This window comes from Microtus oregoni, unplaced genomic scaffold (genome assembly GCF_018167655.1).
Source record: "Microtus oregoni isolate MIOR12 unplaced genomic scaffold, Mior012 000012F_ref0000307, whole genome shotgun sequence".
Lineage (NCBI taxonomy): Eukaryota > Metazoa > Chordata > Mammalia > Rodentia > Cricetidae > Microtus > Microtus oregoni.
Genome location: NW_024543071.1, coordinates 53,808,050 through 53,820,103, shown reverse-complemented (window position 1 = coordinate 53,820,103; position 12,054 = coordinate 53,808,050). Strand labels below are relative to the sequence as shown.

Here is a 12,054-nt window from a genome sequence, read left to right as displayed (position 1 = left end):
CTGTTAACAAGGGGCTCAGCACACTGGTGCACACAGCACACGACAGGCATGAGGCCACGTGCCAGGGAGAGGCAGGGAACAGGCCTGGCAGAGCAGAGAGGGATAGCACAAGGTTCTAGGAAGGAAGGAGCCTACAGGTAGGTTCCCAGAGCCCCCGGACCAGTCGTAGGTCCAGCCCCACACAACTACGTTTTACAGCCTGTAGGCGGCAAGTCCATATCTCCTCGTGTGTTCTAGTCATGGTACAAATTGTACCAGCAAAAATAAGTTTGCAATATGAGGACATGTTTGTCACATCACAAGAAGAAAATTGTATGTAGTATAGCTTAAAGCAACGTTAGCTTCAAAAACAATTCTTGCCAGTCTGGCGGTGGTGACACACACTTTTAATCCCAGCACTTATGAGGGAGAGGCAGATGGATCTCTGTGAGTTCGAGGCTAGCCTGGTCTATGGAGCTAGTTCTAAGGCTGCCAGGGGCACACAACACAGAAACCTTGTCTGAAAACAAAACAAAAAATTGACAATGAGAACAATAAAAACCAGTTCTCTGTCCATCCATCCATGTGGTCTTGTGTAGCCCAGGGTAGACTCAAATTCAGTATGTAACCAAGGATGACCTTAACCTTCTGATCCTCCTACCCGCACCTCGTGAGCTGGGATTACAGGCTACACTACCATACCTAGTTTATATGGTACAGGTGATAGGGACTGAACCCAGGGGTTTCAAGCATGCTCGGCAAGCACCTACTAACTGAGCTACATTCCAGCCAAAAAATTATTTCTAAAAAGCAAAAAATGTACAAAATATTCAGGTTCTCAAAATGAATATCATGATTAGGAAGGTGTATGGCCACAGAGGAGGAGCTTACACTACTGGGTGGTATTGGCTGAATCTGGCCCTGCTGAGCTCCAAAGTTCTTTTGCTGGGTGATTTCAGGCAAGTCCTATGACATTATCCAGGCTCAGTTTCCCCACCAATAAAAAGGGCTACCACAGGGGTTGGAGAGATGGCTCTTCCAAAGGTCCAGAGTTCAATTCCCAGCAACCACATGGTGGCTCACAACCATCTGTAATGATGTATGGCGCCCTCTTCTGGCCTGTAGGCATACAAGCAGACAGAATACTGTATACATAATAAATAAATATTTTTTAAAAAAAGGGGCTACCATGTGGTAGAGGGTGGTATACCACTCCTAGTTCAGGTGTTGGCTGCGACTCGGAACCTAGAAAGCCTTTCCCAACACAACAGCAAGGGTACCAGGGCTAGATGGAGATAGATATACCCCAGGAAAGGGGAGAAGGCTTGTGGCTGTGTCCGTGCCTTTGTAATGCCAAGTGGCTCACAAACTAGTACAGACTCACATGTAAGGAAAGGGAAGCCAGAGCCCTGCCACTCAGCCCTCACCCAGCATGTTGGAAGACTCGATCATGTTCGTGTCCAGGTCAGTCCAGTACAGTCGCTGGTCAGCATAGTCAATGGTGAGGTCATTGGCCCGACCAACTTTGTCTACCAGTGTCATGCAATTGGTCCCATCCATGAAGGCTCGCACAATCCTTGGCTTGCCGCCCCACTCGGTCCAGTAGATGTAGCTGGAAGGTACCAGGAGAGAGGAGATGGGCAGGGCTCAGGTGAGTTGTGGTTTGGGACAGAGAATAGCCACCAACTCCTAGACTCAACCCTCCTGCCCTGGTGGAATTCGGTCAGTGACATCTCCCCAGGAAGTAAGAATGAGCCAGATGTAGCTGAGCTTGTACCACAGCTCCGGCTCTCTCTAGGGGCAAGCAGAGGAAGCCATCAGACAAGACTGTCCAAGCAGGCAACATATCTTAACTAAGCCAGCTACGTGTGTCAATCAAGAGATGTGGGCATATTCAGACAGATGGCCCTTTCTTTCACACAGTGAGAAAACTGACCAGGGCTGACGCAGCACAGAAGAGGTCCCCCTCTCCCTCTTCCCCTGCACATCTAAGAAGGCTCACAATCTCATTCTAAGGTTTGGAAGATTTTCTTGGCCTTTGCTGGACCTTTTTCTTCATCCTGCCATTATAGCTAACAGCATATGTTCCAGGAGGGGGCAGGATTCAGTTGCTCCTCATGACCACATGGATGCTCTATATGTGCCTGGCACTAAAAAGGGACACACCTGGGACCAGGATGAAACTGCACTTGGCCACCAAGCCTCAGCTTCCAGGGTGGAACTAGCTCTTGGGAGGGGGGGATCCTAGGCCAAGGCCCAGGGGCTTGTAAGCCACCATTTCTGAACACCCCTAAATCCAAGTGCCTCAAGGACAGCTCTGAGAGGCAGTCTGGTCACCATTTTGGAAAGGAGGCCTGAGATGGCATCAGTTGGCTCAACCTGATCTAACTGGCCACGGGGCATTAGCTTCTCTGAGACGTGTGTGTGTGTGTGTGTGTGTGTGTGTGTTTGCATGTGTACTCAGAGGCTAACACTGAGTGTCTTCCTCAATCATCTTCTATCATATTTTGAGTCAAGGTCTCTCACTGAGCCTGGAGCTTGCCCATTTGGCTAGCCGCACTGGCTAGCCAGCAAACCTGAGACTCTGCCTGTCCCTGGCTTGCCAGTGTTTGTGATAGAAGCCAGGCTGCACCTGCCTTTTTACATTAGTTCTGGGGATCCAACTCAGAACCCCATGCAAATACTTTACCAATGGAGTTGTCTCCTAGTTCCCTCTGAGTCAGTTTCTGTGTGTAAAATCCCAAGTGACACTTAAGACAGGCCATGAAAGCAGTCAGAGTTCAGTGACTGACAACAGATTCAACACTGGCCTGTTTCCCCTCTAAGAATAAGAAAGACAATCTTGCAGGGTCCCTGTCAGTGTTGGCATCTTCAAGGCTAATGTCAGACAGTATAATTGTCAGCACAGAGTGATAGGTGGAGCCAGTGACTTCGATGCAGAGGGAGGGCCCTGGATCATGTGACAAACAAAAGCAATGCTTACCCTTTAGTAGGATCCAGAGCCAGAGACCTGGGGTTGTCAAGGTCTTTCCATACAAGCACCTGCCGGAACTGCCCATCCAGCCGGGCCACCTCAATCCTGTTGGTCCCTGTGTCAGCCCAATAGAGGTTCTTGCCCATCCAGTCCACGGCCATTCCTTCAGGGTAGTCAAGGCCAAACTCGATCACATGCTCCACCGAGCTCCCATTCATGAAGGCTCGGCTGATAGTCTGGGAGGGGGAGGATGGAAAAAGCCATGTTAGGATCCGGCATCTTTTCCAGACTTCAACCAGGAGACAGCAGAGTCTCCAGACAGATGAATGAAATACAGGAAGATGACCTTTGCAGAAAAAGCAACTTGGATGTTTGTGCATGTCCATGTGTGATTTTACACGTATCCTGAGTCTTGAAAACACTCCACCCAGTAATTATACTTGAATCTAGGAACGGATAAAAATATAAAAGACTGGAACTGAAGAGACAGTTCAGTGGTTACAAGCACTTGCTGCTCAACCATGAGAACCAGAGTTCAGGTGCTGGTACCTACAACAGTTCTACAAAGACTTGTAACTACTTCAGAGGGATCCGACCGCTCTTCTGGCCTCTGTGGGCACACATATGCTCATCCAGTCACAGAGATAAACACATACATAAGTAAAATAAAATCTTATATATATATATATGTATGTATATGGCAAAGAACTTTTCAAACAAGAAACTCCCTTGGGAACTATTAACAACTAAGAAAGGGGCAGAGCTGGAGAGTTAGCTTGGTGGTTAAGAGCACTTGTTGCTCTTACAAAGGAACAAACAGTTCCCAACACCCACATTATAGCCTTCAACCATCTGTAAGGGAAGAGGAGGAGGAGGAAGAGGAGGAGGAGGAGAATTAGGACTGGAGAGATAGCTCAGTGGTCACAAGTTCCTGCTGCTCTTGAAGAGGACCCAAATTTGGTTTCCAGCACCCAAATCAGGCATCTCATAACTGCCTGTAACTCCAGTTCCAGAGATCTGGTACCCTTTCCTGGTCTCCAAGGTCACTAGAGTCCATAACATGGGTACACAAATAAAAATAGACATCAAAAACAATAAGTAAATAACCACAAGCAAATAAATAGTAGCGTAAGATGTAGCTGACCTTGGGGTTGGAGAGATGGCTCAGTGGTTAAGAGCATTGCCTGTTCTTCCAAAGGTCCTGAGTTCAATTCCCAGCAACCACATGTGGCTCACAACCATCTGTAATGAGATCTGGTGCCCTCTTCTGGCCTGCAGGCATACATGCACACTGGATAGTGTATACATAATAAAAATAAATATTTTAAAAAAAAAAAGATATAGCCAACCTTGTTTCTCTGCACTTCCCTTCCCCCAGTCCTCTTTTGTTGAAACAGGATAGTCAGGCTGATCTCAAACTCACAGCAATTCTCTTGCCTCAGACCCCAAGTACTAGAATTACAGGCCTGTACCTGTACAGGCCTCTATTACCCAGGAAAGGTGATCAAAGTGTGTTAGCCATATATTAGAGCAGGGATCAATTTTCACTAGAAAAGGACAGGTAGCATTTTAGGTTTCTCATATCTCACAGATATAGCACCATTCCTCACCCAGCCTGGTGATCCTAAACACACAGGAATCACCATATCCCAAGAGAACCATTTACAAAGTCAGCATGTTCCATAGACCCCACTTAGGAGACAAGTCTCTGCCCCTGCTCACCATCCGGGACAATGGCACCTACACGGTGACTGGAAACAGTTGCAAGGCAAACAGGCTGTGGGAGAGTATGGGTCAATGCCAAGTTCCCCGAGTATTTTCCACAGAACTCTGCAGAAGCCCTGGGCAAGGCCCCAGGACCCACCAAGACAGTCATTCACATTTGCTTATTAGGAGCACTTAAATGTCAGCACTCAGAAGCAGGTGCATCGCTGTGAGTTGAAGTCCAGCTGGTCTATATAGCAAGTTCTAGGCTACCTAGAGCTCCCCAACAAGATTGTCCCAAAACACAAAAACAAAGAAACAAACAAAAGTGAGTGCACGAATATTTCATCAGTCCACGCTGAGTTATATTCAATACTGTAATTATTTTTTCTTTGTGTGTGCGCTTGTGTGTGTTTCCATATGTATACACACCCCATGTGGATGGGGAGGCCCGAGGCTGGCGCTGGGCGTTGTCTTCTATCATTCTTCTACCTTACTCACTGAAACAAGGTCTCTTAACTGAACCCAGTGCTGGCCCTACAACTAGTCTAGCTAGACAGCTTGCAACAAGTATCCCCTGCCTCTGTCTTTAGAGGCTGGGAGTTCTGGCAGACTGTCATGCCCACCAGTAAATTGAAACTCTGGTTGATGTTTGCATTACAAGCTCTTTGACCGCTAAAATATTTTCTTAGTCTCAATACTCTAATTGTCTTAAGATTGAAAAATGGTTTTAGATTTATTTTTATTATGTTTGGGTGTTTTGTCTGAATTTATGTCTGTGTGCTATATGCATGTAGTACCTGCTGAGGCCAGAGGAGGGCACTGGATCCCATAGAACTGTAATTACACATTGTTGTGGACCACTACAAAGGTGCTGGAAATTGAACCTGGATCCCCTGGAAGAGCAGCCAGTGCTCTTACCTGCTGACCCATCCCTTCAGCACCTAATTCCTTAAAACAGTCTCTGCGTACCTATGTGTGCCTGAGTACATTTAAGCGCACCATGTGTGTAGAGTACCCACAAAGGCCAGAAGAGGGTATCAGATGCCCTGGAGCTGGAGCTACAGGATCTAGTGAGCTACCTGGTGTGAGTGCTGGGAACTGCCCTTGGAGTCTCGGGAAGAGAAGGAGGCATTCGACCGCTGGCCCATCTCTCTCACCCTATTATCGTAATTCTTAAAGAAATCAGTCATGGAGCAGCTGTTTCACAGGCAAGGTCCCTCAGAAAGCGCAGGCGTTAGTGACCTCACGCTAGGTACCTTGAGGCTGACGTCTGTCCAGTAGATGTGGTTGTTGGACACATCAAAGTCCAGTGCAGAGGCCTCTTTGACACCTGTGAGAGGGATGGCCACATCGTTATTGTTCGTCTCCAGAGAGATCCTGTGGATGGTGGCTCTGCTGGTGAAGACCAGGAAGGCCTCAGGGACAATGCACGTCTTCATGTCACTCAACAGCTCCAGGCCGATGGGGCAGCCGCACTTGGTGGCCCGAGGGGTGTAGAAGCACAGATGGCTGCACCCTCCGTTGCCATCTGCACAGGGGTTGGTTCCTGTGAGGCAAATACACAGCTCTAGACTGGTCCAACGAGAGGGGCACCCAGTTCACAGATGTGTGTGACTGTAATCCTGCCACCCACCCAAAGGGGACATGGAAGGAGAAGTGGGAAAAAGCCTGGATGGTGGCAGCCAAAGCCCACCCTCGTGTGGTTAGTTGGAGTGACAAGGCAACAGGGCCCTCCATCACCAGGCATCGGTCCCAGGGGGTGGCCCAGCCTGGCTACAAGCCCACTGAGGAGCGATGGTGCACACCAATGACTACACGCCTGCAGCTCCTCAGCTCTGACCCTGCTTATGTTCCCTGACTCACGGACGCCTCCTGGCAACCTATAAAACTCAGGTTTGCCATGGATAGCCACGGCATGCATTTTTACCAAAGCAGACAGCAAGTGTCATGCTCACTTATTTTGGGCCAGCCTGTTACTTCACTCTGTTTCTGATTTGCTGCTGGAAGGAACTTAGTGTTAGAAATTTAAGCTAAAAAAGAATCTTCTTCCCTTTATCAGGATGGGGGGTGGGGCAGAGAGAAAGGCAGGCCCAACTGCTGAGTTTCCTCTGCAGCCCTCAGCAGGAGGGAACAGACCCCTGCTCTGTGGAACAGGCCCTGGTCCCCACCTGGACGTCACTGTCTGAGTGGCACTTATGGACTTGAACTTGGAGTCCTTAGAAACACAGCCCAACAAGCCAAATAAAGTTCTCCTAAGTGAAGTGAACTCCTTGACCATTCTGCCGTTTGGGTAAAAAGTGTGTTTTGAGAGGCAGCCCAGCTCAGCCACAGGGCAAGACAGATACAGAGAGCCCCGGCTTTAACCACCTGCTACTCACGTGGTCTTCTCTGTCTCCAGTGTTCATGGGGCGGGAACTAGGACTAACATAGAGTTGGCCTTAGGCACGGAAGTTCTTACCAGGGCTGACATATATTGGCCAACCATCTAATCCTTGACCACTACCTGTACTGTATCCTTGAGCAACATGCCAACCTATCTGCTCTATTATCCTTAGCCAGACACAGTCACCATGTCCTGTCCTGCCCATCCTTAGAGAAGGATACCCTCTTGGACACCCAGGTCTGAACCTGCCACCTCTCCTGGTACCAATTGGCCAAGCCCAGCCATGACTCAGAACTTTCCAGCACTCACCGACAACCTTGGCCACATTCACTGCTTTGAGTCCCATCAGGTCAGGCAACTGATCGATGATGACATCCCGGCTGGCCTTGACCTTGTGTACCCTCTCAATACTGCGTCGCTGCCAGTCGGTCCAGTAGATGAAGTCCCCCAGCAATGTGAACCCAAAAATATGTGGGAGCTTGTCCTCTAGCAGGGTCCGCCTCTTTGTCCCATCCATGTTGATCACCTATTCGTTGACAGATACACAGTATAAACAGAGACTGCTCATTGGTTTCCCAGCCGCTCAGACCCGAATAATCACAAGGAAACTATATTAGTTACAACACTCTTTGGCCAATAGCTTAGGCGTATTCCTGGCTAACTCTTGTATCTTAAATTAACCCATTTTTATTTTATTTTTTTTTAATTTTTACTTATGATTTTATTTTTTTAATTTATTTATTTATTATGTATACAGTGTTTATTATGTATACAGTCTGTTTGTATGCCTGCTGGACATGAAGAGGGCACCAGACCTCATTACAGATGGTTGTGAGCCACCATGTGGTTGCTGGGAATTGAACTCAGGACCTCTGGAAGAGCAGGCAATGCTCTTAACCTCTGAGCCATCTCTCTAGCCCAACCCATTTTTATTAATGTGCATATAATCACAAGGCTGTGGCTTATCAGCATCTCTCTCCTTTGGCAGCTACATGGTGTCTCCCTGACTCTGCCTACTCGCTCTATATCTCTATTTGGATTTCCCATCTGGCTTTACTCTGCTAAGTATTGGATGAAACAGCTTTATTCTTCAACCAATAAAAGGCAACACATATACAGAAGGGCATCCCACATCATATGGGTCTGAATAGGCAGGGAATGTACCATGAGCCAATCTGGGGCCTGCCTCAGGCTTGAGCTGCCCTGGAGCCTCTACTGCATGAGCACCTAGCCAGGTGCCATGAGAAGCTAGGTGTTACAGGATAAATGTCACTTCCCACATCCTTGGCCAATGGAGTGGAGGCTGCTCCTGCAGCCTCCCTAACCTGGAGTTGGATGTTGTGAACAGGCAAAAAGAATCCTCTCCCTAAGAGCTGATGAGGCATGCCCTGGGGCCTGGAGCACCATGGAGAGGAGCTCGGACCAGATGAGCACTTTAGGAAGGATTCCTGGGACCCAATAGCAATGACTGCTACAGGTGCAGGGGTGGGCACGCAAAACAACTTCAAAGGGCCAGGCCGCCCCACAACCTGGACAGGTTCGTCCCTCTTGGGCACCTCTAGTTATAAACCTAACCCCACAGGTCTACGGTATTTTCCTTCAATGTCTGACATAGAAGAGCCAAGTCTTCTTCTGAAAAAGGTTATGCTGATTAAACCAAACACTAAGACTGGGGTTGTGGCTCAGCTGGTGGAGGACATACCTGGCATATATGAAGCCCTGAGTTTGATCCCCATAAACTAGGCTTGGTAAGGCACACTGACAATCCTAGCACTCATGGGTAGAAGAAAGATAAGGAGTTCAAGAACACTCTCAGCTACATGGTCATTTCAAGACCAGCCTGAGACCCAGTCTGTTTGTTACTGTTTTTAAAAGTCACTGGATAAGTGGGACTCTAGTGATCCACAAAGACCAGCAGCGGTAGTGGCAACATCCCAGGCTCAGGGATCTCAGGACAGGATGATGAAACACACCAGGTAATTACAGGCAAGCCTTGGCTGGCCTCTTCTTGCTCATCAGGAAAGCAGGCAGCCAGCACTGCAAGGCAGGCTGAGCAGAGACACTAAACCACTACAGTTCAGCAGCAAGAGCGCTAAGTGCTAATTCAGCAGGGATGACGGTGCAGTTCCAGTGCCCACACTGGGGACCCTCCCTACTGTACCCATGGAGACCAGTGTCCTTGCATCAGTCCTTGAAACCCTTGGGCCTCAGTTTCCACCTGCAGCAGGAGACTAATCAATCAGTTGCTAGCCCACCCTGGAAATATAATAAGACAAAGGACCAAAGCTGGATTCCTATCTAAAGCCATTCAGGACGACTTGGAGACCAGCAGAGCTGCTGTGGGAACCAGGCAGGGGCAAAGGCAGCTGTTTGTTTGGGGGTATCTCAGCTGGAGACTGCAGGGACTGAACTCTCTGGCTCAGTGATGTCAGCTGAGCAGTAGAGGGCAGTCAGCTTCAGCTCACAAGAACAGAGTTTATTCTTTTGTTTTTTTAGAGAGTTTTCTGTGTAGCCCTGGCTGTCCTGGAACTTGATCTGTAAACCAGGCTGGCCTTGAACTCACAGAGAACTGCCTACCTCTGCCTCCCACATGCTGGGATTAAAAGTGTGAGCCACCACAGCCAGACCCGAGTTCATTCTTTTATTTCCATGACAAGACAGAGATGGCAGGGCTCCGGGTAACCTACCTAGGGACCGTGCAATTCCTCAATATAGTCCAATCAGGGGCTGGGAAGGGACTGATGATGCCAGAAAGAAAATCATCTGAACAAAGAAATCTATCAGAGGTCAGCATTATCTCTCACGTCTTCTCTATTTCTCTAGGTCTCTGTTGTATGTGCAAGCATGTGCGTGTGCCATGGTGTCATTGTGGAAGTTAGGACCATCTTCAGGAGCCAGTTCTCACCTTCCATCAGGTGGGTTCTAAGGCTTTCCCAGGCTTGGTAACAGGTACCCTTACCTGCTGAGCCTCCTTGCCAGTCCCTCGCTCTATTCATTCTTCCTTCCTTCCTTCCTTCCTTCCTTCCTTCTTTACTACCCTTCTTTCTTGAGATCTCATAAAGCCCAGACTTGCCTCAGGTTCACTACTTCTGATCATCCTGCTTCTGCCTCCCTAATGCTGGAATTACAGGTATACACTACCATGTTTAGTTAATATCATCATGCTCTGGGATGGAACTCAGGGCCTCATGCGTGCTAGACAAGCATCCTACCAACTATATTGGTATTGATCTATATCCCTAGCCCAATTTATACAATTAACTTTGAGCACGTAACAGTAACTGCAGTAGAGCATACTCTTCCTGGATCCACTGGAGCGGTGAAAGCAGCCCGCACAGACACCAGGAAACAAGGCAGTGGATGCCAGATGGCTCAGCCTTGGCTCCTACTCCTGGTTTCCCTGAAGCAAAATGACCTTTCCTGACCAGGTCAAGCCACACCCAGGGTGAGGATCGGGGCTGACATAGAGACAGAGCCTCCCCATGACAGAGGAACCACACCCCGTGGCATCCCTTGGTAAAGAATACAGGCCCTCCTAGATCTGGAAGGAAATGAAATTGGCAATAAGCAGTTCTTACCTGCTCTAATGTGTGGAAATAGAAATTACAGAAATGTCCTACAGTGCAGGGGGCGAGGGCTTTCTTTCTCTGTAGTTCTGGCTAGCCTGGAACTTACTATGTAGACTAGGCTGGTCTCAAACTCACAGAGATCCACTTGTCTCTGTCTAGGATTACAGTAATGCATTGCTACACCCAGCATGTGCAAATGTTTTACACCTGTGCCTCATATGCATGCAGTTCCTGTGTTAGCCAGAAGAGGTCGCCACGTCCCCGGAACTAGTAGTCACAGATGACTGTGTGTAAATCACACTTTAAATGCCATCTGACCAGCAATTCTCCCAGACACACACTCAAGGGAAGGCAGAAGTGGCATTCAGACAAACAGGTGTCCACAGATATCCACAGAAGTCTCTCCTGACAGATGGACAGGAGGGGAGGAAGGACTGGTGAGAGGACCTGCAATGCCCACCACACACTGGCATGCAACCTGTTACAAAAGAGGAAGACGTGTTTGTGCAGGGGACAGCACGGAACCTGAATACATTATGCTCCCAACAAAGCCAGACTTAAAAGGCTATTTTAGACTGGAGGGGTCTAGTCACAGGAAATAAACCCAAGAAATCAATCACAGAGACAGAGGGTGAGGAGTGTCCCAGGAGCTGAGGGACCAGAAGCTCAAGGAGGGACTATGACCTGCACGGGCTTTGCCGTCCAGATGAAGAAGTATTCTGAAAGGGGACAGCAGTGATCACCACACAGCACTGAGCACACCGAAGGCCACTCTGCTGGGAGCACACAGAGCATCAGCTATGTGGTCCATCTGTGGGTGCCATGTAACCCTGGCATGCTCCCATTGGCAACTACAGTATCAAAGATGAAGCCTTCTCAGCTGCATTGGAGGAAGAGACTGTCTCTGGCTCACTGGCCCAGGAGACAGGCATTTTCTCTCATCCAACCCTGAGTTCATGCCACCCACATCACTGAGGACCCCTGCTCCCCTAGAAACAAAGTTTAAGATACAGCCTCCTCCAGCTCCTACCATCTCCTGGAGGCCACCCAGCCCAGGCCTCTCCAGGAGCCATAAGGAGAGTACCTTCAGTGGTGATAAACAGGTAATGACCCCTATTCACAAGGAGCCACAAGAAGATACCAGAAAAAGCAGGATAGTGTCCACCCCGAGGAGGCGCACCAAACAAGGTAAAAGAATTGCTTATGATGCTGACAGGGTTACCCATCCAAAGTACCCCAAGGGGTGCTGCATGATGCACAGGTATTGATGAGCAAGACGGCTGCTCTGGGAGGCTGTGCAGATGTGCAGCCCCCCATTTCCAGCTGCTGTGGTGCCGCCCGCCACAGTAGAGCAGCTACTGGCTCCAGTACAGCCTTACATCTTAAGACGCATGGAGGACACCCGAGAACTGTTGGGGAATATTATTTTAAGGTGTGTGACA

The 12,054-nt window shown here is 48.8% G+C and overlaps 1 protein-coding gene across 2 annotated transcripts in view; it reads right to left on the bottom strand.

Moving 5' to 3' along the window:
* Window positions 1-12,054, bottom strand: part of Lrp5 (LDL receptor related protein 5) — a 110,750-nt gene that overhangs the window by 34,352 nt on the left and 64,344 nt on the right. For both annotated transcript variants that reach the window (XM_041661415.1, XM_041661416.1), the window contains 4 exons: window positions 7,353-7,569; window positions 5,917-6,206; window positions 2,963-3,189; window positions 1,407-1,591 (listed from right to left, as the gene is read on the bottom strand). In XM_041661415.1, the coding sequence (XP_041517349.1) occupies window positions 1,407-1,591; window positions 2,963-3,189; window positions 5,917-6,206; window positions 7,353-7,569 (919 nt within the window). The remainder of the gene's footprint in view (window positions 1-1,406; window positions 1,592-2,962; window positions 3,190-5,916; window positions 6,207-7,352; window positions 7,570-12,054) is intronic.